Source organism: Pungitius pungitius, chromosome 8 (genome assembly GCF_949316345.1).
Source record: "Pungitius pungitius chromosome 8, fPunPun2.1, whole genome shotgun sequence".
In the NCBI taxonomy this organism is placed as follows: Eukaryota; Metazoa; Chordata; class Actinopteri; order Perciformes; family Gasterosteidae; genus Pungitius; species Pungitius pungitius.
The window spans coordinates 3620264-3641794 of NC_084907.1; the positions used below are offsets into that span (position 1 = coordinate 3620264).

The following is a 21531-nucleotide window of genomic DNA, read 5'->3' on the forward strand; positions in this document are numbered from 1 at the left end:
CTCTGAATAGTTGCCAGGCAACCAGAGGAGTGTCCAGCAAGATACTGGCCATGCCAAGTAAAATTGTGTCTGTACGAATTAAACAAATGAGATGGTAGTGGCAGGTAAAAGGTAGACTAGATGGTGGTGTCGAAGGTAGTGGTAGGTAGAAGGTAGGTAGAAGGTAGGGGTAAGTAGAAAGTGGGTAGAGGGTTGCGGTAGATAAAAGGTGGGTAGAAGGTAGTGGTACATAGAGTGTGGATATACGGTAGTGGTACGTAGAAGGTGGATAGAAGGTAGTGGTAGGTAGAAGGTGGGTAGAGGGTTGGTAGAAGGTTGTGGCAGATAGAAGGTGAATGGAAGGTAGTGGTAAGTAGAGGGTTGGTAGAAGGTTGTGGTAGGTAGAAAGTGGATGGAAGGTAGAGGTGCATAGAGGGCGGGTAGAAGGTAGTGGTAGGTAGAAGGTGGGTAGAAGGTAGTGGTAGGTAGAAGGTGGGTAGAGGGTAGTGGTAGGTAGAAGGTGGATAGAAGGTAGTGGTCGGTAGAAGGTGGGTAGAGGGTAGTGGTAGGTAGAAGGTGGATAGAAGGTAGTGGTAGGTAGAAGGTGGGTAGAGGGTAGTGGTAGGTAGAAGGTGGATAGAAGGTAGTGGTAGGTAGAAGGTGGGTAGAGGGTAGTGGTAGGTAGAAGGTGGATAGAAGGTAGTGGTAGGTAGAAGGTGGGTAGAGGGTTGGTAGAAGGTTGTGGCAGATAGAAGGTGAATGGAAGGTAGTGGTAAGTAGAGGGTTGGTAGAAGGTTGTGGTAGGTAGAAGGTTGGTTTATACTCCCCCCAAGAAAATGCATCATTCTCCCTGCAATAACCTGGACTATGAGACTAAGTCCTAGAAAGTGGGAAGGAATCCTCTCGCTGTGAAGGCCACTTCAGAGATCCAAACCACCTAAAAGTCTACGATGCCTCGTATCTAATCAAGGGTCCCGTTCAGCTCCTCCTGGCTGCGCTGCTTTTTTTTTCAAAGTCGAGATTAAATGGAAACTGCAATTTGAAATGTGAATCTGCCAAGGTTCAGCATGACCATGTGGTGTGTTTTCTTGCAGAGCTTAAGCTGTATATATTTACATATGAGATGTCTATGACCTCTCAATGGCGCTCCGGAGGCCACTGACAGTCTTACTGTTAATACAATCCCGTATATTGCACCTTGTGAAGTCGTAAAAGTTAGGAGCAGCACTCCTACTCAGAGAGAACAAGCAGTGTGTACTTTTCTTTCAACCCAAGAGGGGACATCCATCAATAATGTAAAAGAAAATGTAAAGTAAGTGATGTTTATACTGAAAGAGAATTGATATGATTGCATCTGAAGGTTGGACATCGAAGGGCATGTTTTTTGGGCACGCGATCTGAGTAACTCATGAGAGCTGGTGTGGTCCTCTCTCCCCCGGCCTGCACTCTTTATTAATAATTATTAAAAAGTGCATGTGTAGACGGCAGTTTACACAGCAGGCAGCCACAATGAGCACGTCGTTGTTACATCATCGCCGCTCGTCGGTGCTCGAGGCTGCTTACGTCTCCTCGGCTCTGTAGCCCATTTCTAGTCCATGTGAAAAGAATATAATAGTGTTGGATAACCCAATCTTTATGACACATTAGACCTCCAGGTTTTCCTGGCTCTGATTGGATCTAACATGAGTTAGATAGACAGATACCATGGTATGACATTTACCCGACCAACTTACTATATAGTGCTGGGATAAAAAAAAGAGCTTGTTAAATATACTGTCAACAAAAACACCACATCTGTTGCCAGCATGGTTGTTCAGATTATTAATGATGTAGGATATAAATAGTGCTGTTATAGCGGTGGTCTATTTTACTCTAAAGTGGTGATGACTTACCAAAAGAACATTGTGCTGTACTGATGCTCTGAACTACAGGTTGCGACAGGTGGGTTGTTTTCACAAAGAACTTAGAAGCAACAAGGAAGATGAATCCCTTTTAGAGGATAAATGGTAGCTTAAATACCTCATGGGTGCAGATCATACCAGCGGGCGAGAGTCTCAAGATCTCAGAGCCTCTCAGACCTCCAGGGGAAATGGAAAAGAGAAAAAAGTTGTGCCTGTTTTTATCGGGTTTGTCACACCTCTTTTGCTCCTCTGCTGGGAACCAATTGCTGTTCAGCTGTGGTCTCCTCCAATCCAAGTAGAGGCTCCCTCTGCGAGGGTGAATGGATCAAAAGACTTGACTGCTGATCGCCGAGCAGCTGTGAAGAACCTGGACAGCAAAATATGAGTGTCTGCCTCGCTTAAGTTTCCTTACTGTGGAGCTGTCCGTGGTGCTCATCTCAGGCCTTCGCTTCAACTGGTTCCACAGGATAAACACTTACTCAGTATTAAACCTTTAATGCAACATCGTGAGCATGTGCTTCTCATCTGTATGGTAGTATTGCAAGACATTCATTTTCAGTATAATTTGCTCCCGTTCATTGTAATCCTCGCCATGCTTATGGCCTTTTTGAATGTTAAAATCAGCATTCCTATCCGTGTAATGTACTGTACTTCAGGACAGTGAAGGAAGTCTGCTGAAGGAAATGAGAGCGAGAGCAGATACATGTCATCATTTTCAAGGGGAGGTTCACGGGTCAAAAGTCTCGTGTCCATGCGATAAACTCCTTCTCTCTATCTGGAAAACCAGGGATCACTGACCACATCTTATAGTCAGCTATTCTTCTGACACTATTCACAGTGTCAGGTTACACAAAGGTTGTTCTCTCCCTCCAGTGAGCTAAGGACATGTTCAAACCTTACCCGATTAACGATGTGATGCCTCATTGATGCCTGCTGGGTAAGTTTCTTTTTATTCCCACCTCATGAGATGTTCCAGAGCACAGGATGGATCACAGAACAACAGATTCGGTGCGCTGCTGTACAGTCAAATGGTCCAAAGGTTGTCAACATGAGTCCTAAATCTTTGACATATTATGTAAACACGGCTTTTGTTATTTTCAAAGAAGGTAAAATTAAAAGGAAAGATGTTTTTATTTGCAACGTGGGATACCAAAAGTGTTTTATGAATCCAAGGGACATTGATTGATTCATCAATTATTGAACAGACTCCCTGGACACAAGCCAGAGGCCCAAACTATTGACGAGGAAGCAGCTCAATCACAGAAACATCTATAAAACAACTACATGTGACACAAACACATTCCTTAATTTTTTAATGAATGCTTTAAAGAGTCAAAGTCAAATGTTTGACGTGATTTTCTCTTATGAGCATCTGGTCCACTTGGTAATGTGTCTCACTCCACTCCTGGTTTTAGAGCGTTTAGCTGAGTGGAGGCAGCAGGAGCAGCATCAAAGCCCTGAGAACCCTGATAAAGAACCCAGCGGGGCATCTCACTCCCTGGAGACGGGGGCATCTACAGATGTCTTTCTCACACACACACACACACACACTCACACACTCACACACGTATAGATACACACACACACGTGGGGAGAATCCACAACAAAGTGCAAATTCACACAAACATTTAAATAAGTAGCCTGGTTCCAAAATAAGGACTGACAATGCTGTAAATGACCATTTCAAGCCATTTAGCGGTAACAAACCCCACTGAGAAGCATTTTAAGATGCAATTTAACCTAACATTTAACCCATATTAAAGCCTTTCACATTAACATTTTGGACTGTTGGTAGCTTTCCCTTCGTCTCTAGAAACGAGCCCCATAATACTCCGCTTAGATGCTGTCTCGGATGGCTATTTTGGCCGATAAGCCATCACTGAAAGTCTTATTCCACCGATCTAATCTAGTCTCAAGATACAAGAGTGTGTGTTGTTTATGTTTTGGAAGATTGGGGCTTTTCTGTCATCTTGTGTCTTTTTCTGCTACACTGAGATATCAATGCAAAAGAGATCTCATTGAAGTTATTCGATAAAGGTCAAAATAAGGTGTAAATAGCAGGAGGTATATTAGTTTGAATAGCAGTCTATACAGCGGTTCCTAAACGTTTCTGTCGAGCCCCCCTTTGACGATATGGCAACATTAAAGGCAATCTATAAGAATAAATATATAATGTTCCTATTGAGATGTAATTATTTATTATCATGAATTTCACTTTTACGTGGCCTGATTGGACGAACCTCACTCATTCCCCGGTGATTAGTCGACCCCACGAACAGCTGAGATCCGTCCAGCTGGAGCCGCCCAGCCGTCAGGGTGGACGACACACATCTGTGCCCCCCCCTCCCCAGCACGCTGGATGATTACCTGCGGCGGCAGCGTTTAAAGCACAGAGCCATCGGCGGGCCGCACTATTGGACGGATCTGTTCACCTGGTGTTGAAATTGGAGACCTTTGATATCCGCGTTTTGTCAAAAACGACGGACTGAAAGTGGGACTAACGCTCCCTGGTTCAGTAGAAAACGAAAGCTTGGACCAACATGACGTCACCAGATATTGAGTCCACTGCGCCCCTCGGGTCCAAGGTGCACATTGTGCACTTTTGTAAATCTACTGCTGATTGGTTGAACCCGCTGAGGCTCTGCGGAGAGCTACCGGCGGTACTGAGTCTGTGGAACCCTCTGTACGCGCTGACATCACGCCGTACCGCCCCCCCGGGAACACATTAACTAAAGGTTAAATGGGGGCAGAGTGAACAAGACGTTGTGTGTTTGTGTGACGCGGTGGAAATACACAATGTGTTGGTAACATGCCGGAGGGCACTCGAGCACTCGCTGCCTCAGGCTTTGCCGGCTCAGCTAATTAGATGTATATAATTCCAAAGGTGGGGGGAATTGGGGAAAAATCTCTGCCGCATTGTGACATCTTTTTTTGGATCACTGAGGTACTGAGATCCCGGTTTTCAGCTGCAAACAATGTGTGAAGGCCTCCCTTCATCGGGGGCTTTAAAGCTGAAGGCCTCAAGTGGTGCAGGGTAATTGTATCCGTCAGTGCTTTGCATCCAAACCTGTCACTCATCTTAATGAATTGTCATCTGAGGCTAAATCTAACCAGGAGGCACTGAAGAAGAAGAAGAAGCTAGAATTACTACTTCGTAATGCCTTGACTTTCCTTTATTTTATCCATTAGCCTCAAACCAGATCTTCAAATCCCCCAGAATCCTTTTAGACACCAGCTGCTGAACAAAAAGTCAACCGTATTTGTTATTACACGTTGTGTGTTGTTTTGATTAAATTCATTTTCTTGTAAACTTTACCAGCAACGTAGTTTGTCTAATGTGGAGCATCCCAGTGAGTACCACACACATCATGCTTTTAATGCAATGAAGATCTTCTGAGTTGGTGGACAAATCCATTAAATAGTGCATTTACATCAACAAGGGGTATTGAGAGCCGTCACATTGCATTCCAGTACAGGGCCCATTAAAGAAGGCCTTTCTACCATCGGTCACTCAGACACAAAATGTATGAAAAAGTCCAGGTGGAAAAACAGAGATTTCCCCTACACCATTTTCATTTAACCATTAAATATGAGCGTATTATATAAAGCGTAAATATATGCTTCGGTCCTCCTCGCTGCACGTGACCTCCTGCTGGGATTATGAGTAATGAAGCAGCTTCAGCCTTGAGTTTTCGGCCTGTCGGATTCGAGAGGATTTCATCTGTGAGCTGCATTTCATCGCTGCATCTTGCTTGCTTTTCGAGACAGGTCTCAGCCCGGTAAACTCAAGGTATGAAAACCCAAATAAAGCTCCTCGTCCTGCAGGAGCGCACTTCCTGTTTGAGTCTCCTCAGCGGGGCCATGCCACGACGAATGAGGCATCCGTGTTTAAATGTCCCGACGCGTCCCGCTTGAGCTCGTCGGTGGGATCACGAGTGACGGCATTATGCTCCTCTGTTCCAGGGGGGTTCGTGGCGCATACTCCATCACCCACAATGCAGCAGGGAAATGCTCCAGTGGCCCATTCCTCGGTTTCACTGGGGGGGGGAGCCCAGTCTGATCACACAGACTGGGCTCAAAAGAGAGATTTTTTTTATTACTTACAAAGTTACGTCACATGACGCAGAGAGTCTGGACGTGACGTTCGCAGCTCAGATTATGCACCGCGCGTCTGAATCAGCATCTGAAAAAAAAAAAAACGTAATTTTCCCGGATGTGATGAGTCGCCGTTTGAAGATGACACCGACAGGTGCTCTCGTTGAACCGCTAATGAGAGAAAGCAACATTTTCACTGCAGCTTTTTGAGCGTATTTTATTTTTGGGAGAGGAGGATCGTTCAAATTGCACTTACAATCATTTTAAAGAGATGAACTCCCAGCATCCAAAAGAGGGCTCTGTGTGTGTTTTCTTGTTCCTCTTTTGAGAAACTGTGTGTCAGTGTCTCACACACACACAAAATACTTATTTATACTGTCGGCCCGGTGTGAAACTCTCACTTTTTATTATAGTATATTATTCATGGCGTCTTGACATATGACACGTAGAGACACACAAACACTAGTGCCCACATTGATGCAGCGTGTGATTCATAAAGCTGTGATACATACAGTATCCATTGGGCCACACACACACACACACACACACACACACTGAGTGTTGAAGGTTTAAATCATCTCAGTTTGTGTTGAGAGAGCTTTCTGCAGCAGCCGATGTTTGATGTTGTCGTTTATGAGATGATCCATATTCTAACAGACGATCGGAGAAGAACTGAACAAATGTTGCTTTACGGAGGAACAAGTGATGAAGAGGACGGAGACGAGCAGAGACACTGTCCTGGATGTTAGCGTTTCATCTTAATAAATACTTTCTTCTTTAATATGTTCAATGAAATATCACAGGTTGTTCTTTTGCTACGAGGTCTCTTGATTCATGATCTAAATCCATCACAGATGAATTACCTTAAAGCTACTTCCAGGAACCCTTGTGTGTTGGTTCTGGCGCCCCGTGTGGTCAAATGCGGGACTGTTTCCTACCCAAGGAGTTTTTCTTTAAAACCCATTTTAGTTGCATTGAGCTGTGACGGTCTGCTGCTCTCACATCTGGTTCTGGTTCTGGTTCCGGTACTTTACCGGGTCTGGATCAGCGTGGTGCAGGACTGTTTTCCGATGGATCGGGTCCACTGACGAGCACTCAAGCTTATCTTGGCATAGAAGCATTAGTATCAAGCTGAGGCCGCAGTTAAAAGTTGCTCCTAATAACTGCATTTTATTTCACAACTTTCACAAAAAAAAAAAAATGACAAAGTTCTTTTGATCTCGTGCTGAAGTTCTTATTCCTGACTTAAAGCTTTATTGCTTATCTTTGGAAACCAGGCGGCGACAAATAACAATGAGCTGCAGGAAAGAATTATGATTCTTTATTTTGAGACAATAAGGCAAAGATGTTGAGAAGAATTAGTTTTCACACCTCGAAATTCATTCATGTGAGTTGATAATAATAATAATAATAATAACGATTGCTTTTCTTAACACCATCCACGTTTATTTCTGTTGTGTTTCTTTTGTACATAACGCTTTGCAGTCATAAAAGAAATTATGAATAGCTGCTATTGTGAATGTGATGCATTACCCAGAAGCCATCAGTTCAGTCATGGCCGGGTCACTTTTTTGTGAATTCATGAGCTTTTATAATCATCAAGTATTTACATCGTGTTTCCATCACCATTTATAATTTGTTGTTTACTTTGTGCTGGAGGTGAGAGAGAGAGAGAGAGAGAGAGAGAGAGAGCATTAATGTGCATTAATACATATTTATTAGGTTTGTTTTTTGAGGTCAGATGTCTTTGATCTTTTGTTGGTGTTTTTTAACCGTTTTTTTCCATTCGAATGTCTCATACACACAGAAAACCTCATGCACATAGCAGCTAATTCCTCCCACAGACAAACTGTTGTCTTGACAACTATGGGATGGATTGCGATTCCTTTTCCCCACAGGATGATTCCTACTGATGTGTTCAGGTCAAACCTTAGTTATTTATGGGAATATTTTAACCTCTTATTTACCAGATGGAAGGCTGATGTTTTTTTTAATGTGTTGACGTTTTGTTTCGAGGAACAACAAGCAGCACACACGTCCTCCCCCATGAGGACTCTCACTTACACCTCTCCCCCCTTCCGCCTCCCACCTCTGTATTCTCTGTCTCTCAGTGTGCATTCTTCTATCCCTCCGATCTCTACTCTTCCTCTTCTCCTTAACTGCCCCCCCCCCCTCATAGCCCATGCTGCTTCCCTCCTCTGCTCTGCTTCTCTCTGAGCCATCAGTGCCCTCTGCTGATTGGTTCCTGCAGAGCTTCAGGCACTTCTTCCTCAGCAGGTGTTTCCTCTTTGTTTCCCCATGCACAGGGCTCTTGAGCTGGTGCCTAAGCCTACACCATAGGTATCTATGGCGAGGCTCTTATTGCCCCCCCCCCCCCCACCCCCACCCCCATTAGCAGCAGTGGGGGTGCACGTGCACATCGTTCTGCCTCCAATTACCCCACGCCGCTTATCTTTGGGTTGAGTCCCAGCTCCCAGAATGCTTGTTCTAAACACCATGTTACGTGTGTGCGTGTGTGTGTGTGTGTGTGTGTGTGCGCGCGTACGTGCGCGCAGAACGGAAGGAAATGAAACCTAAATAAATAAACAAGGAGCAGTGTCGGCCCTGATCAGATGATCAAATGCTCCTCTGCGTCTGGAGACGTTGCTGACACATCTGGAGCAGACACACACAGACACACACACACACAGCATTTCTCCACTCGTTAGGAGGAGGAAGAGGGGGAGAGAAGGATGAGCAATGTGAGTGTGGGAGGGGGGCACTGGGAGAGTTATGACAAGAGATAATTCCCCCAAAAATAAATGAGAAATGATAAGCGCGAGATGATGGAGAGAGAGGATGAGGCGCCCTGCTAACCTGATGGGGCAGAGGGAGTGAGGAGCGGATCGTCACGAGGGGGGGGGGGGGGGGGGGGAGAGGAAATGATGAAGGAAGTGTACACTCAGAAAAGAGAGGGAGGAGGAAGAAGCGCTGGGAACGAGTCCTCCAGCAGAGTGCTGACACAATCATCCTGAGTGGGGAAACGTTCCGTCTAATAAGCCCAATAATTCCATAATTACTGATCATAACTCATAAAGCGTCGGAGTGCAGCGCAGCGGAAAGAGGAGTTCAGGAGGTGTTGGATACTCTGCTCCCTCCCAGATGCATGCTGGGAGCATTCAGAGTGTGGGACGGAGCTGAGTGGAGCAAGACGTCTGGTCTTTGTATCCGGGGAGGAGGACCGGGGAGGCCACGACGCGACTTCAAACGCGGCACTAAGACGCCATTAAAGGCTCCTTTCATATTCCACCAGTTCTCCTTTTTTCTTCCCAAAGCAGCTTTGCATCTTCACGACGAAGCGTTCTGCGCTGTGTTCTTATTGTTGTTATTAGGTTACATAAAGTTATTAAATCTCTACTCAGCCAAAACGATTTCTCCTCCAGCAAACACAACTTGCTGCCTTCTTCCTTTTTTTTGCCGACTCAAGTCAGAACCAAGGTGGCTCATTGTGACACCATTTCACCACTATTGATGGTATTTGACTCCACACTATTTTTTCTATGTATCAACTTCTTTAAACTTAAAAGTTCTTCCCAAAATGTAGCATTTTTTTGAGTTTAAAATATATTATTCAAGATGAGGAAGAAGAGGCAATGGGAATTGAAATGATTGGCTGCAATAGAGAAATCTGCCGTTATGTGATCCCGAGGGGACTCAGGACGAATGTCCCCACCCTACTGGGTATTAAATACTCACGGTCAATTGGATGAAATAGATTTTGGAAGAGGATGCATGAGAAAACACTTAAATGACACCAACACAATGGGGTAACCCGTGGTGACCCCTGGTGACCCCCATCACGGCCGCCTTCATTGGCCTCTGCTTCAGGTGTGTGTCGATTGATTACAAAAAAAAATCAAATTCCACCATGTTATAAAACATAATTGATTTTATTGGCTGCTCTCCACCGTTAATTCATGAAAAATAGAAGTTTCCAATCATTTTTTAGGGACTTCCATTCTATTTCCTAATGAACATTATTCATGATCGTGTCCAGTCACCACAACACAAAAACATTAATTTATCGCTTTCTCCTGGAGATTTATCCTCCTTCGTTTTGAGCATCTGATGAGTGGCTCTCACACTCCTTCTTCTTCCCCTCTTCACAACCAGTCGGGAGTCTCTCCAGCATCGCTCCGCTTCATTAAACAACCAAAACAAACTGATGAATTGAAGGAAAAGAAAAAGAGCATGAAGCCTCCAGCTGTAGGCCACGCCGCGCGTCTCACGCTCTGGTTCCCTGTCCCTGTGTGGGCAAGCCCTCCTGTCCCGATCGACCAGGACCACCCACCCCCCCTCCATCCTCCCTCCCTCCATCCTCCCCCCCCCCCCCCCCCCTCCATCTTCCCCGCGTGAGTGACGTCTCAAACGAATCGGTACGGAGGAGTTCAGGACGCCGTATTTTGTAATCAGCTTTAGTGCAACATGAATCACACATTTTTTCGGAGTCCGAGCTAGCTTTGCCTCGCCTGCTAGCTTTAACTCTTCCCCCTCCGAATAGCGTATTCTGATCTGATCTTCATCCGTTACAGATTACTTCCCCTGTGAACCGGTTTTTCAATAACAGAAAATCAGTCTAATACGACCAAGAGTTAATTTTTTTTGTCCTTTGAAAAGGAAAAGCTGAAAATAATGAGCCCCCAGTATCTTACCCGGCATGCTTCATTATCTGCGGCATGACTCTCGTGTGTGTCCACGGTCCTAATTAAGTGGAGCAGAACTCCCTGAGAATGTTTTTATTTCTGTGTGTGTGTGTGTGTGTGTGTGTCTGTGGGATCCTTATTAACTATGGCAGGACTCATCCGGCATGCAGTCATTATGTGTGCCAGTGAATGTGGACAAGCTGGGCTGTGCTACTGTGCATGTTTGTTATTGAAAAAATAAAACCTTGAGCTAAACAGAGATGGAAAGAAATGAGGGCTGAAGAATAATGATGTTAGAAGAGGGCAGAAAGAGATGTCAAAGGAAACGAACAAACAAAACGCATCATACTTTGCCTTTGTCTTGAATTTGGTATATTATTTTGGAAACATTGCATAGTATCAGAAAAACTTTAAAAGTAAGCTTTTAAGCGTGAGGAGAAGGGGTTCTACTCAGTGAAAGAAAAGTGAGCAAACCGAGCAGATCCTCTCTGGATGTAGCATAAAGACAATAAATAGCATGTGCTTCATAATGTGTGTGTTATAGATACAATCATAGTGTGGATACGCATACAAAACGCAAGGAAATTATTCAAATGATTTTCGTGTCCTCGCTGGAATATAAAATCCACTTCAGCATGGCACCTTCCAGTCAGCACATCTTTAATGGATGACCCACAGCGGTAGTCATCGATACAATCTCGTACCAAGGGAGTTTATTTAAAGCGTGGCCACTTTGGCCTCATGTCACTGCCACTCCAGAAGTGTAAAAATACGGAGCAAACTATGCCTGTCTGTCCCTCCTTGTCCCCCAGTGAGTACGATCTGGAGAATCCTATCCTATTTTTCTCATTAAATAACGCGCACTGGTTTGTTTTTTATATTATATTTGTTGTGTTACATGTTAACTAATACACTGTCGAGAAGTGCATTTGTTTTCATCTCGTGTTGTAATACGACTCGTTGGTTGTAAAGAAATGTTAATACACTACGATCAGTCATGATGTTTGTTATGTGAATTTCCCTCCCATCACAGACTGTGCTTTAACACGGTTAGCCGTTAGCGCTAGTAACCCGTTAGCTATGAGACAGCGGCCATGTTGAGAGCCGTTCAGAGGCAATCAAAACGCTTTAAACAAACACAGGACTTTCACCTAGGAGAAAGCTGTTGGTGTCCATTGTGGATTTAACTGTAAATGTGTTTGGCGTACCTTTATACGTCTGCATAGAGCTGTTAGTATATTTAAAGGTTTTATTTTTCATTCTGACACAAGCTGTGATCTTATTTTTCCTAATACGCTCATGCCAAGAATTTCTTTGGCGATCTGGTTGTTGAGCCGCTAATGTGTCCTGAGCAACACCTGTGTTTGTTGACAGGAGGCTGCCCAATTATATTACATCTGGAGACACACTTGTCCAATTAGATCACGCTAAGGGGTCTTGCTTGTCCAATGGAATTAGACCCATGACTGAGTGAGCGGCTACACAGGACGTTGTCAGGAGCCAGGCCCTGTCAGTATAAGTTAGTCCTATAAATGTGTGTGTGTGTGTGTGTGTGTGTGAGAGAGAAGTAGACCTAGCTGTGATCACCTGGAGGCTACCGTTCAAGTTAATCAACTCGACACACCAGGTGGGTTGTTGTTAATCACTGTAAGGAATTTGAGTCTCTCCCTTGAGGTCCGTCAAGGGAGAGACTCAAAAAAAGCCCAAAAGTGAATTTAATTGAAATCAACTCAATGTATTTTCTATAACAAAACCTAAAACTAAACCCAGTGCATTCACACTGTCAATCACAAATACAGGATGAAAATGAACTCAGTGAAATGAGTCTCCAGAGTCAAACCACACAGACAGGGGTAGCCCTGTTTAGCTGTCCAGCCAAACCAAAGAGACTCAGAGAGATAATTACAACGCAAAGTGAAAACAAACCCATTTAATGATGAAAAGCAGTTTAAAGATATTTGGAATGTGTCTACGATTTGTCCTGAGACGGAGAAAGAAAGAGAGACACATAGAGAGAGAGAGAGGTCATGAATCATGACTCATTCATTTGGCCTCTTGTATTAATATTTTCTGATAAAGCACATCTGTACCCCATTGAATTGTAACTGTTCCTTTGAATTATATATTTATTAATCCCCTTTTAACATATGGTCATGTCTTGTTGACCGTGTGCACGAAAGTGGAGCTCAATAATTCACAGGAACATTGCACGAGGTACATTCGATACATTCAATTTTCTAGCGTGCGATTTGAGGTCGAGCTCAGCTGTGGCAGACGAGAGATGAAAAGTACACTGCAGGAGTCGGTGACGGGAAACTTCACGTCCTTTCTCTCTGACGACAACTCACTTCAGATGTTTCAAGTAAAAAATGAATGGAGCAGAATTGAGGGAATTAGCGAGCACCGGACTGTAAAGGACCCTAATTCTATGTAGACAATGGTGATGTTGATAAGACGGAGCAATGTTGATTCTATGTGGTCATTTCCGAGTAAATTAACTGATGGGATCATGACAAAAGAAAACCGGAAAATATTCACGCTGCTACGTTACGCTGTTGTGTTATGCTGTTTTGTCATGCTGTTGTGTTACGCTGTTGTGTTACGCGTACGCTGTTGTCTTACGCTGTTGTGTTATGCTGTTGTGTTACGCGTACGCTGTTGTCTTACGCTGTTGTGTTATGCTGTTGTGTTACGCGTTACGCTGTTGCCTTACGCTGTTGTGTTATGCTGTTGTGTTACGCGTTACGCTGTTGTCTTACGCTGTTGTGTTACACTGTTGCGTTGCGCTGCTGTGTTGCACTGTTGCGATTCGCTGTTACCTAGTGTTGTTACTTGTGCTACTTAGACTTCTATCTATATCACCCCCTGTTGGTCACTAGAGAGACTGCATTCACTAAACCGATTATATGTCCTATATACTGTAAGTCCTGGGTGAAGATTATTCTTGTAATGATTCTGCATTGGACGGAGTACGTTTCTTTTAAATGTTTTTCTGATCAAGTTTAGTTGAGAAAACCAACTGTATATGCACAAGCACCAAAAATATAAAGTATTTTAATCGCATCTTACTTTTTGATGATGAATTCTGCAATATATATATATAGATTGCACAATCCATCATTCACCAGTGTGCCGGTGGTGCGCAATAGCAGATATCACATCAAAAGCTTATCTGGTAGCTTTCATATTTTGTGTTCTCCTCACCTCAGGTATTTCACCATGAAGACATGAAAAGATTTCTTTCTTCAGATACTTGTAAAAACTTTTGCCTGTGACAGTTCTTGCAGTCGAGCGTGACAGTACCTCTACATTTGAATAACACAAGTGGGTGACTGTATAAACATCCCTGTCTAACCGTTATGGTACCGAGCCAATGTTTATGGAGGCTCTTCTGCTTGAGAAAAGCAGTCAGGAAGCTACCTGGTGTGATCAGCTGGTGGATCACCTGCACTGATGTGATGCATTGAACTGTGCTATCCTCCCGGGCTGAGGGGTATGTGCAGCTACTGGAAGGATGCCACGCAAGGCTTTGGCTACAGCGATGATACAGTGCGATGCGTAGCATTCAAACAATAGGTTGTTCTTTTGGTTACATTAGTAGTTTACATTTGTAGTACAAAGTTGAGGTGTTAGCGTTGGAGTTAGTTGCAAGCTAAAGCATCACATGCCGATGCTGTCACACTGCCGTCGGTTGTGTTTTTTCGTTTTGTTTAGCTTGTAAGGTTTTGCTGTTTTCTTGTATTGATTTAGGAATCATGGGAGTGAACTCGCGGCGAGTACCTCTTAGAGGTCGACAGGGTGGTTTCAGACAGAAACCGACACTGAGCTCTCACCGGAGCTTTTAAGCACTTGCTGATGGTGCAGCGGTAAAGCTCCAACCCCTCGGACTCAGCAGGAGTCTTTGAGTGTGTACATCATTTAGCGTGTATGTGTGTGTGTGTGTGTGTGTGTGTGTGTGTGTGTGTATGTGTGTGTGTTAATCATGTAGTGAACTAGCTCCGGTCGAACCTCGACTGCACAGTGACTGTTGGGGAGGAAGGGGCGACAGCAGTCGCTGTCCATGGTGCTGAAGTTCACTATCCGGCCCTGTATGGTTGTTCTGTCTCATCTTTCCTTTCTTTGTTTATTTTCTTCACTTCAAACCGGTCCTTGTGGGAGCTACTCTTTTACTACACTTTTATCTGTTAGCAGGCCTCGTTTGTGAGGGGGGATCAGCCCGTGTTTGTGTTGTTTCCTGTCACGGCCTGCTTGCTCTCAGCCGGGGATTTGTTTTTTTTCATTTTATCGGCTCCACTCCAGCTCTGTGGGATCTGAAACAAAGCACTCAAAAAGAAAGTTAAACTGCCGACTCGTTGACTTGTTCACATCCCTCTTTTTTTACCCTTGGGTATTTTCTCCACCTTTTGTATTATAGCCGAGTCAGCACCCAAAACAAAACTGGGGACCGGTTTCCACATGGTCGCAAACTTCATTCTATGCCATTATCGACCCAAGCAGGAGACTCCTCCAGCGGAGACTCCTGTAGAGACTCACTGTGTGTGTGTGTGTGTGTGTGTGTGTGTGTGTGTGTGTGTGTGTGTGTGTGTGTGTGTTAAGGGAGAGCGCATTTCTCGGTTTCATGTCACTTCAAGCGACATCGCTCACCTCGTGATCACCAACTGACCGGGGAGCCGAGAAATAAGTCATGACCTGGAGTTGAAAACCCCCCCCCACACACACACACACACACACACACACAGACCCACAAGACACAGACTCTGAAGCAAAAGGAAAAGAAAAAACTAGGGCATCAAAAGTCCCAAAGGCTTTCAGCTACAGTTTATTTATTTTTTTGCTTAATCAGGAGAGAAACTGAGAGGGCAAGACAGAAAGAGAGTAAGAATCCTGTAATTAAATTATCGCACAGAGAAAACGAGGAGAAGAACACGGGGCAACAAGAATATCAGCTGTGGCAGAACAGAGAACAGAGTGATTAAAGTCCATTACTGAGATGGATTCTTATTTCTGTGTTTCTCCTCAGTAGCGTTAAGAAAACACACTGAGTTCAGCTTGTGGGGGGGGGGGGGGGGGTCTTTGGTAGAGTAAGGGGGAGAGAGAGAGAGAGAGAGAGAGAGAGGGGGGGGGGAGAGAGAGAGAGGTGCGCATGCAGACACAAGTTGTGCCTCCCTCTTCCTCCGCTGCTCTTCCATGAGGAGAATCAGACATCCAGTCTGGAGCCGTGTGGGGGGGTAAAATGCTTTTTCTTCAGGCCATACTGAAAAGAAGGCTGCTGCAGAAAGGTAAACAAAAACAAATTTTTGGAAAAGCCTCATGATTATTGTTATTGTTGTTGTCGTTAGTTGGATGTTGGTGAAGAATACCGCCCCAACCCTCCGGTTCTCACTTTGAAGTGCCGGACTGTGCCGGATGAGTTGGGGGGGGGGGGAGGGGGGGGCTGGGCTGCTGGGTTCATCACATCAGGAATATAATATAAATGAATAAGTGATTCACTGGGATTCAGTAATTTATCTTTTAATGTTTGGGAAATATGGGGGATGAAAGTATGCCTTCAGAGCATATTGGTCCTTAATATGTTGCATTCTAAAGAATGAGAGGTATTCAGGCATTTGAGCTGAATTAGTTTTTTAATTACCTTGTTCCTTAATTGTGATTATTTGAATTATGTTTTGGAAGGAATTGAATTGATTGCGAGTTACAGCAGCACCAGTTGAACAATCGATGGTGACTCAGTCATGTGCATTGTGTTTTTATGAGGTTATTCCTCACATTGGGGCAATTGGTTTTTAAATGGAACGGTATCCTTTCATAATCACTCTGGGTTGCTATTTTTCTGTGGTGTTTTTATGGGAAAAGCTCAATAAAATGGCCTGGTTTCTTTCCTCTCCTATTTCATGTAAATTCATTCTTTATTTGAATAATCCTGCTGCTCATTTAACGGCGTGCACGAGGTGCGCCTCCGCCCGTGTTTGTACCAGAGAGGTGTGCACTTCTTCCCCATCTCCCTCTGCCTCTCATTTATTTATGCATTCGGGATCTAATACTTTTGAAGCCTGGAGACGCAGTGGAAAAGTCTGCAAATGGGGACAAAACGCCGCCTATCTGCTGTCAGGGCGCACTGCAGCGATCTGAGCACCCGGAGGTCGTGGGTTGGGGGGAGGGGGGGTAAAGCTGCCTTTACTGCCACAGTCAGTGAAGGACATAATTCTCTGTCATATTTGCTGCCTCTGTCTTTAATATGTGTGTCACAGTTTTACCGTGTCAGTATATTTCCAAAGCCTCTCGTGTCTCCTGAATGCAGTGAAACCTCTGACAGCTCGCGAGAAAGAATCTCACGTTTCACTGCCATAAAAATAACTTGTGACTTCCACACTCGCTTTATCTGCAACTTCATCACTGCACAGAGACCTCGGAGAACCTCCCATGAGGATTTCAGAGCGACCCACGTAAATAACATGTGAGCAGCATGTGTTTAAAATAACAATTTAAACAGACACATGCACTGTAATGTAGATGATACAACCCAGAGGGTGCATTTCTTTTCCCGCACTTCTCCCTACAGGGAGGTCAGAGGTCACGATTGCGTTGGGAAGGTCAGCTGCAGGTAGTTGTTCCTCTGCAGACACGAGGAACTTGAAGCGACTTTCCCCTCATGCCGGCGTGAGGAATGTTCCTTTGTTCGGTGTGAAAACCCCTCCGAGTGCCTCTGGTCATCACGCAGGAAGCCGGTGACGCTCCGTGCTGTGGCTCTGATTTGACTGCTGCAGGGGCTACAGGTGGGCTGTGAGTTCTTTTTATCCACCAAGTGAAAGTCTCTCTGAAGCTTAGTGATTCCGGGCCCTGTGAAGTCAGATCAAACCCATGGCGCGGCCAACCTGAGGGAACGAATGTGGCTTTGAAAGCGGCGGCCCTTCCCATCCGGAGGCGAGCTGACGGTTCTCCTGCAAGATCAGCAGCCCGGTGCAGCGTGGACGCCTCATCCGGGTCCTCAGACCATCTGAAACGCTACGCTTTATTTTCATGACATCGTCATCATTCTGACTTGTGGTTTGGTTTGTTGAGGTGAGAAGGTGATTCTTCGGCACTTTCAGAATAATATTACCAAGATCTCACCTGGATATGTTCGTTTTGGGCTCCCTGCAGAGCACTTCCCACTTGGGTGGGATGGACTCAAGCAGAAGAATTCTCTCGTGTTTCATATGAACAAGATGCTGCTACTCATTTGAAACGTTTCAATTGTTGTAGGTGCCATTGCTGGATGAGACCAGCGGGCTGTAAGCTAAGGAAAACACAATCATGCCTGTTTCAGGTTTTACCAATAAAGACGCAAGTATATAGATCCTGCAAAATGTTTCCCACTATCCCTAAAGTCTCTTCTCAGAGGCTGCTGGATAAATCCCAGGCTGCACCATGGTCAAGCTAACGCCATGCATTGAAAGAAGCTGTGTGCACAAATCAAATCAAATCAAATATTAGATATAGATCAAATATTCGGAATCTGGTTCATTTTTTAATGCAGCAGTGGCCCATAATCACAAACATGTGCGATTTGAACATTTGGCCTCGATTTACCCAGATTCTATGGTTTTGCATGAATAATGCGTAGAGGAGGGACTTCTTTTCGGCGAAGTGATGAGTAGAATGATGTGTTTTGACTGCTCTACTGAATGATTCAGCAAAAGGAAGTGATACTGACGATCGAGTTCGGTGTCCAACCAGCTGAAACCTGAGCTGAGATGACTAATGTATAAGTTATGCACAGATTTTTTTTTTTTTTCATAAATCTTTTTCAAGAGTTTAGTTTGAAACTTCTTCACTTCCATCACATCTTTTAATGACGTTACACATCTGCCATTTTTTCTCCATCTTATCTTCTCAGAACCTATCCTCAATCATTTTGGAATAAACCTGTCTCTGTCCTGCACTCTTTTTCCTTCTCATTATCATTAACCTCGCTGCATTCTCCCTCTCCATACCCCCCCCCCCCCCCACCGCCTCTTCCTGTCTTCCCCTTTTCCTTTCCTCCATCGCTCCTCTCAGCAATGCAGATGTGCTTTCTTTGATTTTGTCACCAGAGATTAATTAGTACTTTATTAGGAGTCCTATTTATACCTCCAGCCAAGAGAGGGAAAGGGGAGGGAGGGAGAGAGAGAAGGAGAGAAGGAAAGAGGGAGGAGGGTAGTGGAAGTCAGCGACTGATTGAGGCAGAAAATGAAGGGAATGATGGGAAAAGGGAAGGAGGAAGGAAGAGGAAAATGTGACAGTAAAGCCACTGTGATGCCCAACAGAGCTCAGGGTAAAAAGGAAAGAGGGGATGAAAGACCTCCAAACTAAAACCAGCAGGTTCTGGAAGCTGCCCAGATGTAACCTCCGGTTTCCCTCGGAGTGAAAGAAAAGAAGAAGAGGGGGATAAGGAGAGAGACGGGAAGCCCTGGTTTCCAAAACGGCATTATTTTACCTTTGGTAGCTTCCACAGCTAGCTCGCATGGTTGACAGTTGTTCATCCAGATGATTCTGATTTAGCAATTTCACGCACAATGGAGTTTGTTACTCCAACGGTGGACCAATCAGGCCAATCCCAATTCTCCTTCCTTTGGTTTGTGTGGTCAATTGAAAAAAAGATCCAGGACGCGATGCGTTATTATGATCTCGTTCGATGTGGTGTATTTGAAATAACATTTCATTGGTAGTTCTACGACGGCTGTGAATGAATGCACAGATAATTAAAGACGGGGTGAGATAGAGCGATTAAGAGACACAAGGGAGGAAAAGGGCCATGGAGGACATGTAGGGGGATGGAATAAATGAGCAGTTGTAAGAGACAAAACAGCCTTTGGCGGAATGAGAAGGAGCGAGAAACAAGAGAGAGGGAGAGAAGTCCAATGGTGACAGGTTGGGGGGGGGGGGGACCCAGATAAAGGCCACGGAGGACACTTTCAAGATCCACTCAAAAACAATGTGCTTTGGCCTTTCTAAATAAATAAAAGCTAAATGAGACCGAAAGAGAGAGAGAGGGACAAAGGGAATGAGAGACGGAGGCTGTTGGTACACTGGCCTCAATGTGTCAAGACCGGGTTACAAGAGAGGAATCCTTAGAAAGAGAAAGCAATAACAAGACGGAGACAGACGGGATGAGAGGACTTGAACTGCTGTGAACTGTTCCTATTAGGTACGTAACAGAGTTTCTACGGATTTTGCTTATTTAAGTTTGGGACCATAAGAACTGCTTACAGCATAACTACAACTTCACATAGTCACATAGTAGTGAACTGCTAGAGAGCGGCGTCCTTAAGATGAAGACAACGACGAGTGTCTTTCGCCAGTTGTCCTTTTACTCCATCTTTAACCCGTCTGCAGTGTGTTTCCCTCGAGGTTAATGGAAATATCCACTCGCCTTTGATACTGAGGAATAGAAAACCAGCGCTTTCTGTGCCTCATTATAACTCCCACGTGTTGCATCCACCCGAACAAGACATTCGTGTAGCGTAAACCTGGCAGCCTGAATCGGGGGGACGGGGGGGTACAGTGGGGGGGTACGAGAGGACTGACAGGTAGACGAGCTGGCTTAAAGGAGCGCTGCGATTCCACCGAGGAGGAGCACAAAGCACATTTGGGGTGCATTTGCATTTCAAACTGGGCGGCGGGCAGGAAGCTGCTGATTTGCACTCCGCCCGCTCCTCCGTCTCTTCCCTCTCCGTCTCGTTTCCGTCTGCACATCTTCTTCTTCTTCTTCTTCTCACAAATGTCCTGATTTGCTGCCGGTTCAGTTTTGCTGCCGCTGTCAGTTTTCCGACTGTGGAACTAAATTGGTCTTCCAGCATGTTTCCTTGTTTCCATATCTGTGTGTCTTTATCCCTGCATATATTACATGTACATTTCACATGGGCGGGACGACGTTTTCGTTCTCCTCGCTCTCCTGCTGCACAAAGCCTCAAATCTAAATGGGTATCGCGATGAATGATAGCCAATGATTGCTCATTTCTCTCAAGATCATCAGTGCGATAAAAGTATTTTACAAGACATCAGTTGGATAAGATTTAAATCCTCCTTTTGGTTCCTTTGTCGCGTTAGATTCCAGTTTCCTGCACCGAGCGACTGGTTGAGCTCGTGGTCGTGATGCCACCAGGCGCCGAAGCTATTTTCAGCTCTCAGTTTACTTATCGTAAAATAAATGATGAATAGAGTCAGATTGGCAAGCGTTTGATAACATCTCCATTTTGTGGATTTGGTTTTTTTCCCCATATCTCTTCCATTTACTCTATTGAGTGTTAGATGTTGCTCGTTGGGTTTTTAGTCTTTTTATAGTGAAGAAATGAATGGCTCTTAATAAATAGTATAGTTGTGATATGAAGGTGTCCTCAGCCGCCAACATGGAAGTAGAACGGATCGACAGTCCACAGGATCCGTGATGGAAATGCAAACTACAGTCACTCTAACGTAATTTGAGTATCACATGAGGAGTCTCTTGGGTCTTTCTTCTTCCTTCGGCCTCCCTCCTCCACCCGATTCGGTCCTCATGTCTGACCGCCTCTCTTCCTGTCTTTGGTTCCCTCTTTGGTTTCCCTCGCGCGGTGTTGACCGTCTGTCCTTTTTGGCCTCTCGTGCCGCGCGGCAGTGCTGCTGGAGTGATGAGATGAGGACGCACAGCAGGGGGAGGCATCGACTCAGAGAGAAGGAAGCGGCAGGAATTAGCAGGAGGGGGGAGTGAAGACAGAGGACGAGAGGTTCTCAGCATGAACATACCTTTAAACCAAGATGAAAACTGATGTATTAAAGACATCATATAATGCAACTTGATTTGGAAACGCCCCTGTTTATTATCATGTTCATTCTGTTTGGAATTTTCTTTAAATGGCCATGTTTGCCATTTAATATTA

The 21531-nt window shown here is 44.8% G+C and overlaps 1 protein-coding gene across 6 annotated transcripts in view; it reads left to right on the plus strand.

Moving 5' to 3' along the window:
• The window catches only part of grip2b (glutamate receptor interacting protein 2b), a 118281-nt gene that overhangs the window by 59099 nt on the left and 37651 nt on the right, over nt 1–21531 (plus strand). Inside the window, exon 1 of one of the 6 annotated variants that reach the window (XM_037491034.2) lies at nt 15788–15936. The exons of the other annotated variants lie outside the window; for them this stretch is intronic. Within the exon in view, the coding sequence (XP_037346931.2) occupies nt 15891–15936 (46 nt within the window). The 5' untranslated portion in view covers nt 15788–15890. Of the gene's footprint in view, nt 1–15787; nt 15937–21531 lie in introns of those variants that run through there. 6 annotated transcript variants of the gene reach the window in all.